Source organism: Symphodus melops (genome assembly GCF_947650265.1).
Source record: "Symphodus melops genome assembly, chromosome: 22".
Classification (NCBI taxonomy): Eukaryota; Metazoa; Chordata; class Actinopteri; order Labriformes; family Labridae; genus Symphodus; species Symphodus melops.
The window spans coordinates 675786-694519 of NC_136712.1; the positions used below are offsets into that span (position 1 = coordinate 675786).

General features: G+C 50.2%; 2 protein-coding genes across 2 annotated transcripts in view; one reads left to right on the forward strand and one right to left on the reverse strand.

Moving 5' to 3' along the window:
* The first annotated feature begins 5704 nt into the window (after positions 1 to 5704).
* On the forward strand, positions 5705 to 9639 carry LOC306817695 (rho GTPase-activating protein 8-like). The gene is made up of 12 exons (XM_079334783.1): positions 5705 to 5775; positions 6095 to 6238; positions 6329 to 6416; positions 6510 to 6641; positions 6724 to 6810; positions 6897 to 6995; positions 7066 to 7176; positions 7247 to 7320; positions 7415 to 7492; positions 7698 to 7826; positions 9085 to 9188; positions 9266 to 9639. Exons 1-12 carry the CDS (start codon positions 5736 to 5738, stop codon positions 9437 to 9439), a joined length of 1260 nt encoding a protein of 419 aa, XP_079190909.1. The 5' UTR covers positions 5705 to 5735; the 3' UTR covers positions 9440 to 9639.
* Positions 9640 to 10015: 376 nt separating this feature from the next.
* The window catches only part of phf21b (PHD finger protein 21B), a 35311-nt gene continuing 26592 nt past the window's right edge, over positions 10016 to 18734 (reverse strand). The window contains exons 3-13 of the mRNA XM_079334774.1: positions 17498 to 17590; positions 15935 to 16261; positions 15721 to 15849; positions 15578 to 15629; positions 15287 to 15363; positions 14918 to 14972; positions 14499 to 14521; positions 14072 to 14230; positions 13903 to 13969; positions 13578 to 13681; positions 10016 to 13485 (exon numbers count right to left, since the gene is read on the reverse strand). Coding sequence (XP_079190900.1) covers positions 13216 to 13485; positions 13578 to 13681; positions 13903 to 13969; positions 14072 to 14230; positions 14499 to 14521; positions 14918 to 14972; positions 15287 to 15363; positions 15578 to 15629; positions 15721 to 15849; positions 15935 to 16261; positions 17498 to 17590 — 1356 coding nt within the window. The 3' untranslated portion in view covers positions 10016 to 13215. The remainder of the gene's footprint in view (positions 13486 to 13577; positions 13682 to 13902; positions 13970 to 14071; positions 14231 to 14498; positions 14522 to 14917; positions 14973 to 15286; positions 15364 to 15577; positions 15630 to 15720; positions 15850 to 15934; positions 16262 to 17497; positions 17591 to 18734) is intronic.

Genomic DNA, 18734 nt, shown 5'->3' on the forward strand with positions numbered 1-18734 from the left:
TCAGGAGGCAGAACGCTGCAGGGCTGCCAGCGGAGGCTTTCTTGGTTTCATATCGGGGAACTATGGCGAAAAAGCTGTTTAGCGCCCTCTGCAGACTCATCCTGGGATTACTCCAACATCCTGATCTGGACAGCAGAAGAGGTCAAGTCTCCTCTCAGGGATCATTCACATCCACACTCTGCTGTTGAATGTGAATCAGAGGATCTGTTTGAAGTAGGTCTCCCAGAGTCCTCGAGCACACAAAGAGGAAGCTAAAAAAGGAAGTGGGTCCTTTAGGTGTTAAAAATGGAGGCTGAGACCTCCACCCTTCATGGATCTCTCTCTCCTGCCCGTGGCCGCAGAGAAACGGCATTAATTGGCATCTGGAGAGCGAGCGTGTCCGCGGCGCGCTGCAGAGTCCAGAATGTCATCAGGACCTTGAGATTACAACAGAAAATCAATTAGGCTCCGTAATGTGGCGCGGCGGTGCAGCCGGGAGCTGCAGGAGCCGAGGGGCCGAACGCCCGGGCTCTCCCGCTGATTGTCCCTGACGGAGGTCACCGGAGCTCGGCAAACATTTAGCACCACGCCAGAGCTGAGCTGAGGAAGGTCTCAGTCCGCGGTCTGGGATGGTTGTTCTGTTGCTCTGTCGTCATGGTGACTGTTTAAGGACGAGAGTCTTTGGAGGCTGTCTATTGTGTCTCACCTCTGATTCAGCAGCCTGGGCATGAAGACGCCGTCTGCACCGAGCTCGTTTAACGGATCCTGAACACCGGAACACTTCTGGATCAGGTCAGGAGGACTGCTCCAGATGTTCTGCTGACCTGGCTGCTCACACCTGCAGCTGAGCGTGCCACACTGAGAGACACAACGTGATATCAGGGCTTTTTCATTTTCAGACATGTCAGGTGTTTGTCTGAACTAAATCTGAAGGATCTAAAAGTTTGCATTAAAAGATGAAATATGACAGAAACCTGCAGAGATGTTGCTGCTCTGGACGGAGGCAGATAAAGCTGATTATCACGGCGCTCAGAGGCCTCGAGCTCACATTCATCAGCTGCAGCTCTCGGCCCTGAAACAAGAAGAAGCGTCTGCTGCAACGTTGACATCTGCTGGCTGCAGAGCTGCAGCACAGGACGACAGGAGAGCCTGCAGTGAAGCTCACAGCAACATGAACACATGTTCATTCATTTAAAGTGACGTTCTTATCATGCGTCAGAAACTGTGATTAATGTGACTGTTTATCATTTATTGTCTTTGTTTGTCTCAGCTGTAAAATCAAACACACTAAATAAAAGGCTGAAAGGTGAAGGCAGCATGAAGCACTGAATCAGGGAGATAAGACTTTCTGATTGTTTGACAGATGGATTATTAATCATAACACAGATTCTGAACCAATGGATGTTCTGTGATCGGTCCTTCAGGTAGAATCAAAAACATTTTCTTACATTTGAATGATTTTGTTGGTTTTTCTTTCTCTTTGCTCTCTTGCTGGACTCGTGTTTGGAGAAGAGATGGATGTTTGGTTGGATGTTTGGTTGGATGTTTGGTTGGATGTTTGGTTGGATGTTTGGTTGGATGTTTGGTTGGATGGATGTTTGGTTGGATGGATGTTTGGTTGGATGTTTGGTTGGATGGATGTTTGGTTGGATGTTTGGATGGATGTTTGGTTGGATGGATGTTTGGTTGGATGTTTGGTTGGATGTTTGGTTGGATGTTTGGATGGATGTTTGGTTGGATGTTTGGTTGGATGTTTGGTTGGATGTTTGGTTGGATGTTTGGATGGATGTTTGGTTGGATGTTTGGTTGGATGTTTGGATGGATGTTTGGTTGGATGTTTGGTTGGATGTTTGGATGGATGTTTGGTTGGATGTTTGGATGGATGTTTGGTTGGATGTTTGGATGGATGTTTGGTTGGATGTTTGGTTGGATGTTTGGTTGGATGTTTGGTTGGATGTTTGGATGGATGTTTGGTTGGATGTTTGGTTGGATGTTTGGATGGATGTTTGGTTGGATGTTTGGTTGGATGGATGTTTGGTTGGATGGATGTTTGGTTGGATGGATGTTTGGTTGGATGTTTGGTTGGATGGATGTTTGGTTGGATGTTTGGTTGGATGGCTCTGTGCCATCGTGCTCAGCGCTGTGAGACGGAGGGAACATCTCCATCCTCCGCTCTCAATGTCGCCTGCAGCATCTCAAAACGATTCTCTCAGCCTGATCCAGATTTGGGTTTTTTTCTCCCAGCCCCCCCTCCGCTCACAGCCCCCCCCCCCCCCCCCCCCCCCCCCACTCACAGCCCCCCCTCCACTCAGGATCTATTTATAAAGCCTGCTGGAAACACAATGTAATGAACAGGAATCCCAGCTCTCCCTCACTCCTCCCTCTGTGTGTGTGTGTGTGTGTGTGTGTGTGTGTGTGTGTGTGTGTGTGTGTGTGTGTGTTTACTTTCAGATGGGGGAAATAAAAAGAGCTGAATTTAAATAAACACCAAAGTGGAGCTAAATCCCCAAATCTTTGACCTTGGACTCAAGGTCATTCAGTAACTGGTGAGTCTGAACTACAAACATGGAGACTGGGGAAGGGAAGGTGGTGGAGGTAACCCTCCTCTCTGGTATGAACACAGACAGGTGAAGGTTTGTTTACTCTCTCTCCTCAGTCACACAGCATGTGGACGTGTGATGAAGCTCATCAGTATTCTCTTCATATCTGGGTCACATGATCCCTCATGTACGCTGCTCATTTGCATAATCACACAACACCCTATCAAACCCCGACTTCTTTTTCTTTTGGGTTTTTTTTTTGGCTAGTTCTTCCCTCCAAAGCTGGTGTGTGTGTGTGTGTGTGTGTGTGTGTGTGTGTGTGTGTGTGTGTGTGTGTGTGTGTGTGTGTGTGTGTGTGTGTGTGTGTGTGTGTGTGAGCCGCTGGAGGGAGCTGTGCAGCGCTGATAAGGATTGCTGGTGGATTATTCTGGATTGTGAGATAGATCTGATTCTTAGAGAGTTATTGTCCATCGTCTGTTTAAAAAAAAGCTTCAACACATGACAGTAGATGTGATTTTGTTTGTCAGTCCGCCATTTTGTTCCAGACTGAAACGTATCAACAATCATTCGATCTTTAAGATCTAAATCTCAACAGCTGCTGGAGTGATTGGGATCAACTTTGGTACAGACATTTATTCCCATGAGCCTCGGCTGTTTGTCACTTTGCTGTTAGAACTGACTTCCTGTTGTCATGTTTAGACTTCTGTATTTGATCTGGTTTAGTTTTCCTGTTTCCTGCTGTTTACGCGAGTCAGTCTCCTTGTGTCCTTGTGTCCTTGTATCCTTGTATCCTTGTGTCCTTGTGTCCTTGTGTCCTTGTATCCTTGTGTCCTGTATGTTTGTTTCCTGTGTTTTCACTCACCCTCTGTCTCCTCTCAGGTCCGTTCCTGCACAAACTTCCTCCAGTGTTTCCCGCTCTGCTGATCACCTGATGTGTCTCACCTGTGCCTTGTTAGCTCCTCCCCCTTTCAGCCTGTTGCTTCCTCGGCTCTGTATATTGTTGATGTTTTAAATGCTGATCTTTGATGGTGCGTTATAAATAAAGTTATTATTGAATACAGTTGTGCATCATGTCTGAGGCTGATCAAACTCTGCACCTCACCTCATGTCTCTCTTTGTGTAGCCTTTATCTCCAGCTAGCTTTTAGCGCTCATGCTAAAGGTGAGAAGAACGTTGTGACACAAACCTTCGTTAAACATCAGTGTGAGTGACGCTCCGGACACATCCGGGCGTGGCGTCCGACCCTGCACACTGAGTGAAGATCACAATCAGAAGGTTCTCTGATGGGAACAGACGAGCTGTGGAGATAAAAGACCCAGAAGAAGAAGTCTGAGGAACACGGTTCCACCCCGATCAGCTTTGAAGAAGGATTAATTGGCACTTAATTGCCTCCTTCGTTAACAATGAAAATCCCTCTGACACTGTTTGACTGTTTTTCATGCCTTTATGCTGCTCTCTTCTGTCCCCTGTAACTCCCTCTTTCTGTAACGCTCCGGCTCCGGGCCAAAAGACAAAGACTCTTTCTCTGAAATGTCTCCCCACAGAGTCTGTGCCAGCTTTGCATATAAATGTGTTTGTGAGTAAATCCTCCCCTGAAGGACTTCTCTGTGAGTCCGACGCCTCAGCAGGAGGCGGCAGAGTGCGAGCAAGAGAGGAGCCTTCAGTTTGACGGAGCCCAGTATTAAGAATCAAAATCCAAAAATCCCTGCGTCTGCCTGAGAGCTTCATCTGACAACCAGAGAGGAAAGAGTAACACGCCATCTTCATCTGAGAGAAAGAAAAACAGCCAACCAATCAGAACAGAGTAAATAACACACAGAATGAGCTCCTCAGGACTAAACTGTCTCCATGTTGTTTAACGGTTACTAATAAAGGTTGACTGATAACTGGCAGTTCTTCCTCCTCATCGTCGCTCATTCAGAAATAAAGACAAAAATAAAGGAGAAAAGATTCTAATGAAAAAGTGTAAAACAGTTTGAAAGGACTCAAACATGTTTCTGTGTAAACTCAGGATGCTGCAGTTTAAAGTCCATCCAGCAGGTGGCAGGCTCTCATCATGTTTTTAAACTAATATTTACAGTCCATGGTTTGAGATTTATTTTCTGCCTGATTCGAGACTTAAAGGGAAAAGAACAGAGGACTTTACTTATTGCATTTTAGTCCACTAATCTAAATCGAGTCATTTATTTGTCCTGTTGGCATCAAAACCACAGAACTGGTTTCACAAAGCAGAGGAGGGAAACAACAACAACAACAACAACAACAACAATAATTGATTTAGTCCGGATCTAACTATCACCAGTAATAATAACATTTATCATTCTTTTATAAAAACATTTAAGGAACAAAAGGAAATTGAAGATTTCGACACTTACATGATTAAAGTTTCAAAATAAAACTTTTGTGAAGAGTGAAACTTTTACTTTTAACACAAACTGTAACTTTAGCACTTCCGCTGTTGTTATTATTCTTAAATATCTCTGACTTAAAAAAAATGTATTTCACGTTTTTATTTTTGTGGAAAACAAAACAATCACCACTCCACACTGCCCTTGGGAGCCTGATTTGCGCATGCGCGTCCGTCCGGCGGCTGTTTGAGGAAGTTTGGATAAAGTCTCGTACCTGTGGATGGAGGAGAGTCCTGAGTGTTAGCTTCAACCTGCAGCTCCAGGTGAGACTTCCTCCCTTTAAACCCCCTTCATGTCGACTCACGTGAGGTCACGTGTCTCCGGATAAAACGCGTCTTTTAAAGGCTCATTTGGACTTTTAGTGGAGGATTAATTCAAGTTTAACGAGCCTGTTAACCTGCACAGGTGTTGCTACGATGCTAAAAACAGTTAGCATCATACCTGCGAGCGGACAGCGCGCGCACCTGACGTGTACCAGCTGTGTTAGCTGTGCGCGTGAGTGCGCGTGAGTTAGTGTTTACCTGATACAGCTGCCCGGGGGGGGGTTAATAAAGAGATTTACTGTCAGAGACGTCATTAAAGTTGGATCTTTAATCTGAGCTAATCTATGGAATATATCATTTATATATTTATCTGATTTTTACATATTTTATATATGATGTATTTATTTATTTATTTATGACTTCCAGGTGCTCACGTGCCTCTCTGTCAGCAGCCTGTCAAAGACTTTAACAGTTTAAATCATTTGAAAATCTTGACTTCGTGTTGATTCATGTTTCTGTGTTTCCTCCTCGAACAGACTCCGACCATGACGTCAGCGTCCGACCTCGAGCAGCTGGCAGAAATAGGTGAGGAAGAGTTGATTCATGGCTGACCTGCTCCTGACTGCTGTCTTCTTATTCACATGTTTGTTTGTCTGAAGCTGAAGCTGCTTCACTTCCTGTTTGATGTCACACTTAACCCCTCGAGGTCGCTCCGGTTCGCCCGGCGCTCTCACAGAAAGCACCAAGCGGTTCTTCAGGTCCATCGTTTCCTGTCTCTTATCAGATCCACTCTGTGTTTATTCCAAACATCCTGAACCAGATCCACCCAGTCCCCCGGCCCGGCTCCGGGACTTTCCTCTTTGATGTGCTGGGTGGAGGAGTCAGTGTTTGTTTTTGGTTTCAGAGCTGAAGAAGGAGGAAGAGGAGGAAGAGGAGGATCGGATGTGTGTCTCAGACGCCGCCTCACTTCCTCCCAGCAGCTCCACCAGTCCGGATCCCTCGCACCCGTACTACGACGTGGCTCGCCACGGCATCATCCAGGTCTGCGGTCAGTGAAGCTTCTCTCTCCAAACGTTATCAGACATGTCATCAGGGCTCGCCAGGGGGCGGGGCTTAAAGTCCTCTTCTTTCTCTCCAGGTGACGACAACTACGGCAGGAAGTTGATCGTCTTCAGCAGCTGCTGTTTGCCGCCGTCTCACCAGCTGAACCACCGGCGCCTGCTCGAGTACGTCTGTGATGACCTCCCGTCCAGCCCAGCTCTCCCCTGATTGGTCGAACAGACGTGAGAGCCAGCAGTGACTTCCTGTCTTGTGTGCAGGTTTCTGAAGTTCACCTTGGACCAGTACGTGGAGATGGACTACATCCTGGTCTACTTCCATCACGGTCTGAGGAGCAGCAACAAACCGTCTCTGAAGTGGTTACGAGAAGCGTACGGCGAGTTCGACAGAAAGTAGGTGACCCCAGCACGGTGGCGTTCACCGGGCTCCAGTATGACCACCTCTGCAAGCAGGCTGATGGCGTTTGTTTTTCAGATACAAGAAGAACCTGAAGACTCTGTACGTCGTCCATCCGACAAACTTCATCAGAATCGTCTGGAACATTTTCAAACCTCTGATCAGGTAAAAACAACAAACGGGCCGGCGGTCGGACTCGGCGGTCGGACTCGGCGGTCGGCGCTCAGACTGTCTCCGTTCTTTGTTCACAGTCACAAGTTCGGGAAGAAGCTGATGTACGTGAACTTCCTGTCCGAGCTGAGAGATCACCTGAACTACGAGCAGCTGGTCGTCCCGCCCGACGTCCTCAGGTTGACCTCCGACCTCCGACCGTACGCCGTTACCGTAACGCCATCATCACAGTCTGTGTGTTTCTCTCAGGCACGATGACAAGCTGCGAGCCGCTCAGAGAGGCGGACCCCCTCCCTCCAGGAAGACCCCCCCCGCGCGCCCCCCCCTGCCCACGCAGCAGTTCGGCGTCAGCCTGCAGTAGTGAGTGTTTGTTTACGTCTGACGTGACTCTGTGAGCCTCCGTGCAGCACGCTAACCTTCTGTCCCGCAGCATCAGAGAGAAGAACCCAGACGCCGCCATCCCCCCCGTCCTCGCTCAGACCGTGTCCTACCTGAAGGACAAAGGTGAGACGTGAGCAGAATACACTCTGACCCCTAGTGTTTAAAACGAGTACTGCAGGCTCTCTCTCTGTGTGTGTGTGCGTGTGTGTGTGTGTAGGCCTGAGGACGGAGGGGATCTTCAGACGCTCGCCGCGTGTTCAGGTCATCAAGGACGTTCAGAAACTCTACAACCTGGGTGAGTGGGGTCTCCTGATCTCAGCGGCAGGGGCTTTTGTTATCTCTCAGTGACAGGCAGAGGAGATCAGAGTGTGTGTGTGATGATAACTGAGCTGCAGCACACACACACACACATGGCAGATTCAATGTGTGTGTGTGTCACATGATGTTCCCGTTTGTGCTCGTGCGGTTTGTTAATAAAGTTTGTATTTGAACGTCTGCAGGTAAACCGGTGAACTTCGACGAGTTCTCAGACGTGCACGTTCCCGCCGCGATCCTCAAAACGTTCCTCAGAGAACTTCCTGAACCTCTGCTCACCTTCAGAGTCTACAACCCGGTTCTGGAGCTGCTCAGTGAGTGACGAAGAGGCCGGACAGTGATGATGATGGTGGTGATGATGATGATGATGGTGATGATGATGATGATGATGATGGTGGTGATGGTGATGATGATGATGATGGTGATGGTGATGATGGTGATGATGGTGATGATGATGATGATGATGATGATGATGATGGTGATGATGATGGTGATGATGGTGATGATGATGATGATGATGATGATGATGATGGTGATGGTGATGATGGTGATGATGATGATGGTGATGATGATGATGATGATGATGGTGATGATGGTGATGATGATGATGATGATGATGATGGTGATGATGGTGATGATGATGATGATGATGATGATGATGATGGTGATGATGATGATGATGATGATGATGGTGATGATGGTGATGATGATGATGATGATGATGATGGTGATGATGATGATGGTGATGATGATGATGGTGATGATGATGGTGATGATGATGGTGGTGATGATGATGATGATGATGATGGTGATGATGGTGATGATGATGATGGTGATGATGGTGGTGATGATGATGATGGTGGTGATGATGATGATGATGATGATGATGGTGATGATGATGATGGTGATGATGATGATGGTGATGGTGATGATGATGATGATGGTGGTGATGATGAAGATGATGATGATGATGGTGGTGATGATGATGAAGATGATGATGATGATGGTGGTGATGATGATGAAGATGCTGATGATGGTGGTGATGATGGTGATGATGATGATGATGGTGATGGTGATGATGATGATGATGATGATGATGATGATGATGATGGTGGTGATGGTGATGATGATGATGGTGATGATGATGATGGTGGTGATGATGATGATGGTGGTGATGATGATGATGGTGGTGATGATGATGATGGTGATGATGGTGATGATGATGGTGGTGGTGATGGTGATGATGGTGATGATGATGATGGTGATGATGGTGATGATGGTGATGATGATGGTGGTGATGATGATGAAGATGATGATGATGATGGTGGTGATGATGATGAAGATGCTGATGATGATGATGATGGTGATGATGATGATGATGATGGTGATGATGATGGTGATGATGATGATTGTGATGGTGGTGATGATGGTGGTGATGGTGATGATGATGATGATGATGGTGATGATGATGATGATGATGATGGTGATGATGGTGATGATGGTGATGAAGATGATGGTGATGCTGATGAAGATGATGAAGATGAAGATGCTGATGCTGATGCTGTGTTACAGGTGTGGAGAGCAGCCTGAGGGTCAGCAGGTGTAAACAGATCATGGAGAGTCTTCCTGAACAGAACTTCGTGGTGACAAAGTTCCTGCTGTGTTTCCTCCACGCGGTGCGTCTCTGCTCTTGTTTTATTAAAACCTTCTCGTGTCGATGGCGCCTCATTAAACCGTGTTCGACCTTCTCCAGGTGTCTCAGGAGAGCATCGTCAACAAGATGAGTCCGTCCAACCTGGCGTGTGTGTTCGGGGTCAACCTGCTGTGGCCTCGTCACGGCTCCTTCTCTCTGAACGCTCTGACCCCCGTCAACGTCTTCACCGAGATCCTCATCGAGCACTACCACGCCGTGTTCGCCTCCCGCTGAACCTGCACACGGGACCCCCTCCCCCGCTGATCCTGCACAGGTGACCCCCTCCCCCGAACCTGCACAGGTGACCTACTCCCCCATTGAACCTGCACAGGTGACCCGCTGAACCTGCACAGGTGACCCCCTCCCCCGCTGAACCTGCACAGGGGACCCCCTCCCCCGCTGATCCTGCACAGGTGACCCCCTCCCCCGAACCTGCACAGGTGACCTACTCCCCCATTGAACCTGCACAGGTGACCCCCTCCCCCGCTGATCCTGCACAGGTGACCCGCTAAACCTGCACAGGTGACCCCCCTCTGAACACAGGCGACCCCCCCCTGAACCTGCACAGGCGACCCCTCCCCCGCTGAACCTGCACAGGTGAGCCCCCCCCCCCCTGAACCTGCACAGAGTGGATTTGCCACACATGTTGAAGAGGAGCTCTGACACTGATTTGTCAGGTGTTGATGATGACGAGGTCATGTGACCTTCCTGAGCAAACAGACGCTCCAGTCAAACGTTTTGTCCTTGAACTTTTGTTTATTAATGATTCCATTTTTCGTAAGAACTCGGTACAAAAAAGTGAGACTACTCTTGAATCATTCGCCGACTTTTCCATCGATCCACTTTTTTTAATGCATCATAAAGAAGAAGAAAAAAACTACATTGGCATATTTAAGACAAACACTTTCCTATACACACTATCCACTGGACAGTCCCCTTATTAATGACCAACCAAAAACTTCTACTTCAACAGACATTTCATTTCCCATCTAAACGTGTCGTCGTCTCCTCGTCGCCCCCTCATGGCAAAAATAACACATCGCACGTTGCAAGCTTGAAGTCCGAATGCAGAACCAGCAAACAATAAAAAAACAAACCTCAAAATGTTCGGTTTCTTTTTTTTTTTTTTTTTTTGCTCCTTGATAAAAGAATATAAAAATGTTCTAACTTTTTTTTCTTCTTTGTTCAAATGTCGTGTCGTGTATTAAAATAGATCTGTTTAAGCACTGCACAGTTTCTCCCGGAGAAGAGTTCTAGAAACGGATGACGGAGGGTTTGTTAGATTCTTTACGGAGCGCTGATATGCTGAGGACGGGATATGCGTCACGCCGTACACTGATCATGATTCATTCATAAAGGCATGGTAGGTTTCATCTTTCTGCTGCTTTAATACAGACACAGAGCCCGGACCAATCAGAGAGCTGCTCCCCTCCTCTGTGATCAGACAGCCAATCAGAGAGCTGCTCTCCTCCTCTGTGATCAGACAGCCAATCAGAGAGCTGCTCCCCTCCTCTGTGATCAGACGGCCAATCAGAGAGCTGCTCTCTTCCTGTGTGATCAGACGGCCAATCAGAGAGCTGCTCTCTTCCTGTGTGATCAGTCAGCCAATCAGAGAGCTGCTCTCTTCCTGTGTGATCAGACAGCCAATCAGAGAGCTGCTCTCTTCCTGTGTGATCAATCAGCCAATCAGAGAGCTGCTCTCTAACCCTGTGATCAATCAGCCAATCAGAGAGCTGCTCTCTTCCTGTGTGATCATGAAGGAAACCTGCAGCAGCCAGTATGTCCTCCTTCTAACTTTAGATTCTGCTCCTGAATGCTCTGGATCTGATTGGACCAGAGAAGGTAGGCGGGGCTTTGAAGGCCGTTTTGGACGCCCCTGGGTTTGTTGCAGCGATGGAAGCGGGCAGTGGTCCTGACACTTTCCGGGCTCTGTGTTTGATAAAGATATTTGTGAAGAGAACGAGCTCACATCGATCTGGTCTGTGCACCTTTCAGAGTGAAGTTTGAGCGGTTGAGATGTGAATGTGTCGGGTCGGAGCGCTCGGGTCGGGTCGGGTCGGAGCGGGTCGGGTCGGGTCGGAGCGGTCCGCCCGGCGACAGGTTCACAGACCGGATCTGTTGTCGTTTTCTTGTGATATCGAGATTTTCTCCTTTTCTGCATCGTGCAACACGTTCTGCCTCAGAGGAAATCTGTGACCTCTGAAAAGTTTCAAAACGCTCCGAGCTGTTTCCAACGGGTCTGGTGGGGTATTGCTCGCCGTTTTTTTGTTTTTTTTGACCTCCTTTTTTTTGTTCGCCGGCCCTGAAAGCGTGCGTGATGAAGTGATACGTGTTGAAAGGTTTGTGCCGTACAGAGAGCGCTGATATGATTCAAACTAAATCAAAAACTTTCCTCTTTTTTTTTTTCCCATTAAAGGCATTTTCCTCGACCGTTTGTTCGTGTCTGTGCATCGACGGGTGGCAGCACGCCGCCCCTCGACGGCGTGGCGAGGGCGGTTTGAGAAAGAAAACAAAGATCTACATCTACAGGTTTTTACACTTAAACTGAACCTTTCTGGACCAGCAGGAAGACTAGCGAGACGGGCGGGGCCAGCAGGACACGACGGCGCCCTCCTGGCTCGTTAGGGAGGAGGACGCCATCTTGTCCTCTCTGGCGCCACCTACAGTCAAAAGGTGTTGTTGCACTTTGACTCTGGAGTCCCACTTCTGATTGACCGGTGTTTTATAAAATGAAAAAGACAAAAAACTCTGGATTTAAAAAACCATTTGTACTTGAGGCAGTGTTCAGATCAACGGGCTCGGCGCCGTTCAAACGTCCGTAAAACACGAAGAGTAAAAAAGCCAAAAATATAAAAGAGGCAGGGAGGAACAGAAAGCACTCGAGACATGAGCGATCCCAGTACAAAAACAAACAAACGACTTTTTGGCATATTTTCTCATACTGGTTTTAAGGGGGGAGGGACTGAATGGATGCATCGCACGCCGCCTGAGCTCGGCGGCGTGTTCGTGTTGGAGTGCAGCTGTGAACACAAAAAAAACAAACCCACTTTGGTCCCTCCTCCTGTTTAACTCTTTGTTCTCCGTCTGACCAATCAAAACGCAACACCAACGACGAGCAAACACGAGGCGCCCGCTCGCCACTCTGCAGAGCGATGATGCGTACAGCGCCCTCTGCTGGCCACAGCACTCGTGTAACACAACAACTCTCAGATTCAATCTTTGACTGGAGAAATATCCGGACGATGAGTCGTACACCACGGCGTCCGACTTGTGACATCATCAGCAGGTGACCTGGGACGTGTCAGACGGAGCACAAAGGGTTAACGAGTGGGCGTCGGTCTGTGATGGTGAATAAAGACGATAATACAGCGTATGTACAGTGATCCCCGTGAAGACACGCATCAACAGGCATCAGCATGAAAATACTAAACTCTCCACTAGAAAGGCTAATTTCTTTAATCTTAAATACTTTTTTTCTTTGACTCTTAATACTGAACAAAGTTCCTCTCTGTTTGTTTGAAGGCTCGTGTGTGTGTGCACACACACACGCACACACACACACACACACTGATGAAACGTTTCCTGAATTCTTATGGCAAAAACATCTACTCCCATATATCACTGTACAGTCCCGTCCCTTCCCACAATGCTTTGTGTTTCTTCTACTAGCACTAGCTCTACTGTTCTCTCTCTCACTCTACGCAGGACAATTATTCCACCTGTGTTTCAAAGAGGGACGCGTCCTTCGCACCGCGCGGCGGCGGCGCTGGCGGCGCTGTCTGCTAACGTTGTGTAATAAATACATTAAGGCCAAGAACGTTAATAAATAGAAAAGAACTTAAAAAAAGAAATCTCGTAAGCACTGTAGGTGTTGGGTTTAAAAAATACTTGAATCGTGGAGGATAGAGACTCTGCTTTCTCAGTTTGTGTCGCTTCTTTCAGCTTCTCGCAGAAAAGACGCTTCGATATCATCTTCAGGTAAAAAGGAATCATGGCGGCCGTGGGCGGGGCTAGTTGTTGGCGTCGTCCTGGCTGTGGGCGTGGCTCTTCTGCAGGAGCGTGGCCGAGGGCCCCGGGTTGGCGGCGGCGGCGGCGATGCTGGTGGGTTGTTTGATCCAGGACTGGGAGAGCAGGGAGGCGGCGATGGTGGCGGTGGTCGTCATGGTGACCTGGATGAGCTGGTCGCGCTGGATCAGGCGGATGAGCGCTTTGAGGCGCTCGAGCGACGCCTGCGTGTCCCTCTGCTGGCCGAGCAGGCGCTCCCTCAGGTCCATGCACTGCTGCAGAGACAGAGCGGGAGAGAGCGTGAGAACAGGGCGCCACACGCCTGCACGGCGTTCTAACCCTCGGTGAGCTGGAGCGCCGCTCTTACCTGCAGCGTGCTGCTCAGCTTCTTGTCTTGCTCCTCCAGGTGAGCGCACTCGTTCTTCAGCTCGTTGTTCCGTCTCAGCAGCCGTCGCTTCTCCTCCTGCCTGACTGCTCACACACACACACACACACACACACACACACACACACACACACACACACACACACACACACACACACACACACACACACACACACACACACACACACACACACACACACACACACACACACACACACACACACACACACACACACACACACACCATGAGCACATGCAGACACACACTCTTACTTTACAGGCCGTGATGGCGGGCGCCGCTTCTTACCCGTCTTGTGAGTGACGTACGACTGGACGAAGTTCTGTGGCCACGACATGTTCTCTTTGTTCAGCACCTGAGGACACAGCAGGTCTTACTCACACAGGAAGTTCACTGCTCGTCCAATCAAATGTGTCGCTCTGCTCTTCAGCGGGGCTGAAGCCGGCGTGTGCAGTACCTTTTTCTGACACTTGGGGCAGTACCAGGGTCCTCTCGGGGGCGTCTTCAGCGGCGGGTGGAGGCAGTTTGGGTGGAAGGCTCTGGGGCAGTTGTGGCAGGGCTGCAGCTCGCCGTCCTCCTTACAGACGGCACAGTGCTCGTCATGCTCCAAGTCCTCCTGTCGCACACACACACGGGTCAAACTGCCGTCCGGATTCGAACCAACAGCTGCTTCATATTTGTGACGTGTGGTCGTCCAATCAGAACGCTACAATCTGTCTTTATGTGTGCACGCCGTCTCCGTGGAGACAACGTGCAGTTTCACCGACTTCTCTACGAGTCACTGTTTGTGACAGCCGCCGTTAAATCTCTGACGACGTAAAGCAACAGTTCATCAACCAATCAGGACAGAGGAGAAGTGTGACATCATCAGTGGTGGTACCTACCTTCCAGCAGAAATCCTCAGAGTCTGAGCATGTGAACGAAGCAGAGCAGAGGTTAGTGGCAGAAGCGCACACACACACACACACACACACACACACACACACACACACACACACACACACACACACACACACACACACACACACACACACACACACACACACACACACACACACACACACACACACACACACACACACACACACACACACGAAGCAGCAGACAGATTGATGATGTCATTTAAAGGGACAGTTCAACATTTCTGTGATTGTTGAACTGTCCCTTTAAAGACGTGATGATCAGGTTTAATATGGTGCACGTGTGTGTGCGTGTGTGTGTGTGTGTGTGTGTGTGTGTGTGTGCGTGTGTGTGTTTTCAGTGACAGCGTTTCGCGGCGCACGCTGGGGAGGCGTGTTCTTACCTCGTGCTGACAGGAAGAGCGAGCTGTTCAGGTAATGTGACGCCAGACGTTTACGCTGCGGAGAGAAGACACAAGGAGAGCAACATGAGAGCGTGCTAATGAGCGGCGGCGTGGGGAAAACTTTAAAAACGTCTCGTTTCGTGCATGCGAGTGGCGTGAGGAGGCGAGGAGACCTAAGGCGAGGAGATCTCTTCCACGGCGTCTGAACGGCGTCCGTTTAGACGCCGTGGAAGAGATCTCAACGTCTTTGATCGTCCAAAAACCACAAATCAGCCGTTATCTGGATTAGTTGCCATGGTAACTGTGGAGGTTTAAAAGGTATGGTGAGGACCCTGAAGGGGACACGATGTGATTGGATGAGCTGCTGACCTCGGGCTCGAACAGGCCGCTGTACGCCGGGTTGGCCGTGCTTCGTCTCTTCCTCTCCTGGCGTTTGGTCTGGATCTCTGCTCGGAGACAAAACAACGTTTAGCTTCAGCCCGGCCCGACCTGAGCGGCGCCCGGCCCGACCTGAGCGGCGCCCGGCCCGACCTGAGCGGCGCTCGGCCCGACCTGAGCGGCGCCCGGCCCGACCTGAGCGGCGCCCGGCCCGACCTGAGCGGCGCCCGGCCCGACCTGAGCGGCGCCCGGCCCTTTAAGGACGTGAAGCTGCTGACTCACCTTCCAGGTGCTCTGTCGTGACGAGCCCGAGGGCGACCATGAAGGCGATTTTCTGTGAGAGAGGAAGAAGAGGAGGAGGAGTCAGCGTGTGAGAAGCTGCGTGGTCACAACATGCATCTCTGATTGGACGCTTGTCGTCTCACCTCGGGGTCCTCGTCTTTTTTCTGGGAGGGGGATTTGGGGGTGGGCGGAGCTTCCTGTGAGGGGAGGTCAGCCTGAGCGGCCGGAGAGCCCTCGATGCTGCTGGGCGCCTGAGGCTGGATGATGATGACCTGGTGACGCACGCAGACGGAGAGCGAGTTACAGGAAGTGGTTAAGTTTGTTTTCAGAGACGGCGAGCTCGTGACAGGACTTCACCTTGACGGCCTCGCTGACGGCCGACACGCCGTTTCCGGTGGCAGGGGAGGCGGCGATGATGGCGTAAGCCACGCCGGGCCCCGCCGTGGCATGCTGGGCGGGGCCGCTGGAGTCTGTGACCACCGACTGGCTGTGTGGCGGGGCCGAGGGCGGCGAGCCGTCGCTCTGTCCGTTGGCCTGGGGGCTGAAGGTGCTGTTGGCGGTGGGCAGCGTGGGACCCCCGCTCTTAGGACTCACCACGGCGGTGGCTCTCTGCAGGCTGAGCGGCTGCAGATCCTGACAGGGAGCGTGAGGGAGGCTGTCAGGGATGAGGGTCTTTGGCCTGACCTGGAGGAGGAGGAGGAGGAGGAGGAGGAGGAAGAGAACGAGGAGGAGGAGGAAGAGAACGAGGAGGAGGAGAACGAGGAGGAGGAGGAGGAGGAGGAGGAAGAAGAGAACGAGGAGGAGGAGGAAGAGAACGAGGAGGAGGAAGAGAACGAGGAGGAGGAAGAGGAGGAGAACGAGGAGGAGGAGGAAGAGGAAGAGAACGAGGAGGAGGAGGAGGAGAACGAGGAGGAGGAGGAAGAGAACGAGGAGGAGGAGGAAGAGGAAGAGAACGAGGAGGAGGAGGAGGAGAACGAGGAGGAGGAGGAAGAGAACGAGGAGGAGAACGAGGAGGAGGAAGAGAACGAGGAGGAGGAGGAGGAGAACGAGGAGGAGGAGGAGGAGAACGAGGAGGAGGAGGAAGAGAACGAGGAGGAGGAGGAGGAGAACGAGGAGGAGGAGGAGGAGAACGAGGAGGAGGAGGAAGAGAACGAGGAGGAGAACGAGGAGGAGGAGGAAGAGAACGAGGAGGAGGAGGAAGAGAACGAGGAGGAGGAGGAGGAGGAGGAAGAGAACGAGGAGGAGGAGGAAGAGAACGAGGAGGAGGAGGAAGAGAACGAGGAGGAGGAGGAGGAGAACGAGGAGGAAGAGAACGAGGAGGAGAACGAGGAGGAGGAGGAAGAGAACGAGGAGGAGGAGGAGGAGAACGAGGAGGAGGAGGAAGAGAACGAGGAGGAGAACGAGGAGGAGGAGGAAGAGAACGAGGAGGAGGAGGAGGAGAACGAGGAGGAGGAGGAAGAGAAATGTTAGTAAAGAAAGATCCTGATTGATTGATTGATTGATTCGGGGTCACTGAATAACATCTTCTCATTCACTCTGTGGTTTGTGCTGCCACCTGCTGGACACAGTCAAACACTGTTAATTTGTTTTTGACTGACGTCTGTCACCATGACAACAAATACACTTTGTTTTCACACACACACACACACACACACACACACACACACACACACACACACACACACACACACACACACACACACACACACACACACACACACACACACACACACACACACACACACACACACACACACACACACACACACACACACAAACACACACACACACACACACACACACAAACACACACACACAAACACACACACACACACACACACACACACACACACACACACACACACACACACACACACACACACACACACACACACACACACACACACACACACACGTTACCTGAGGTAGCAGAGTGGCGGCTTGTCCTGCCAGCCGGTGCAGCGAGCTGACTTGAGGCACCTTGATGGGCAGAGCGGTGAGAGTTCCCAACATCTGAAACACAAACACAAGCAGCTCTTCACACCAGTCTGACCAGTACAAACCATCCTCCTCAACTTATTGTTGTTGTTATTGTAGTAACCAGCACTGACCACAAGGGGAGCTCCAAATACACCACACTGTGCACCTTACACCAGGTGCATGCTGGGAAATCACTCAGAAAGTGTGATGGTTCCCCGTGTGTCTGACCCCTGTGGTCTGTGTTGCCGTGGTAACGTACAGGCGTTCATATTGTTCGATTACAGATTATAATCTGAGTCAGAGTGAACAGGTTGAAGCTGCTGAGGCGTTCAGGATCTCCAGGACACGGTGACGCTCTCCTGTTTTTTTTTTTATTTAAATGAAGACGACTTGAACCATGAGTCTGAACTGAACCTGCCCCCCCCCCCCCTTTTCTTCTTCTGTGAAAATCCCTTCGTTCTGTCGTATTGTGCTGCAGAGCAGCTCAGGGAGGGGAGGAGGAGGAGGAGGCTGCCCCGGCCTGTTCCCATGGCAACTGCAGAGATGAAATTCTTGCAGTGCGAGGGCTTTCATTTCCGTAATTGCTTCCTCTTTTTCTCCAAACCTAAGCACCTTCTCTTCTCCTCCTCCTCCTCGTCCTCTTCTTCTTCTGCAGTTTGAGGACGGAGATTTAAAGAAGGACTGAAACTCCAAACTAAAGCTCCGAGGCCTCCGAGCCTCAGAGCTCCTTCTCAATGTCACACATCAACAAGTTCATGTGCACGACGGACAGACGGAGCTCTGCCACGAAGCTGCAGTCAGACAAGACAATCAAGAAGGTCCTCTGCAGACAGAGCGAGGGACGAGACGCAGGGTTACAGAGAGACGTGTCAGCACAGCAGGAAGACGAAGAGGAGGAGGAGGAGGAGGAAAACATGTCGTCACGGGTTGAAGCTCTTTAAAGGATCCATTAAAAACAAAACAAAGTATAAACACTCTGAGGTTCACCAACACAGACCTGCACTCCCCGGAGCAGCCAGCAGAGGGCGCCGCTCGACGCCCCGTCTGCTCTCTGGGGGGATAAAAACTTGTTTTGGGACTCCAGCTGGTACGAGGTTACAAGGAGAACATTTCCAGGTCTCCTGGTAAAAAAAACCTTCAGCTCAAGGTGTCCAAATCACTTCAAGGACTTTCCAAG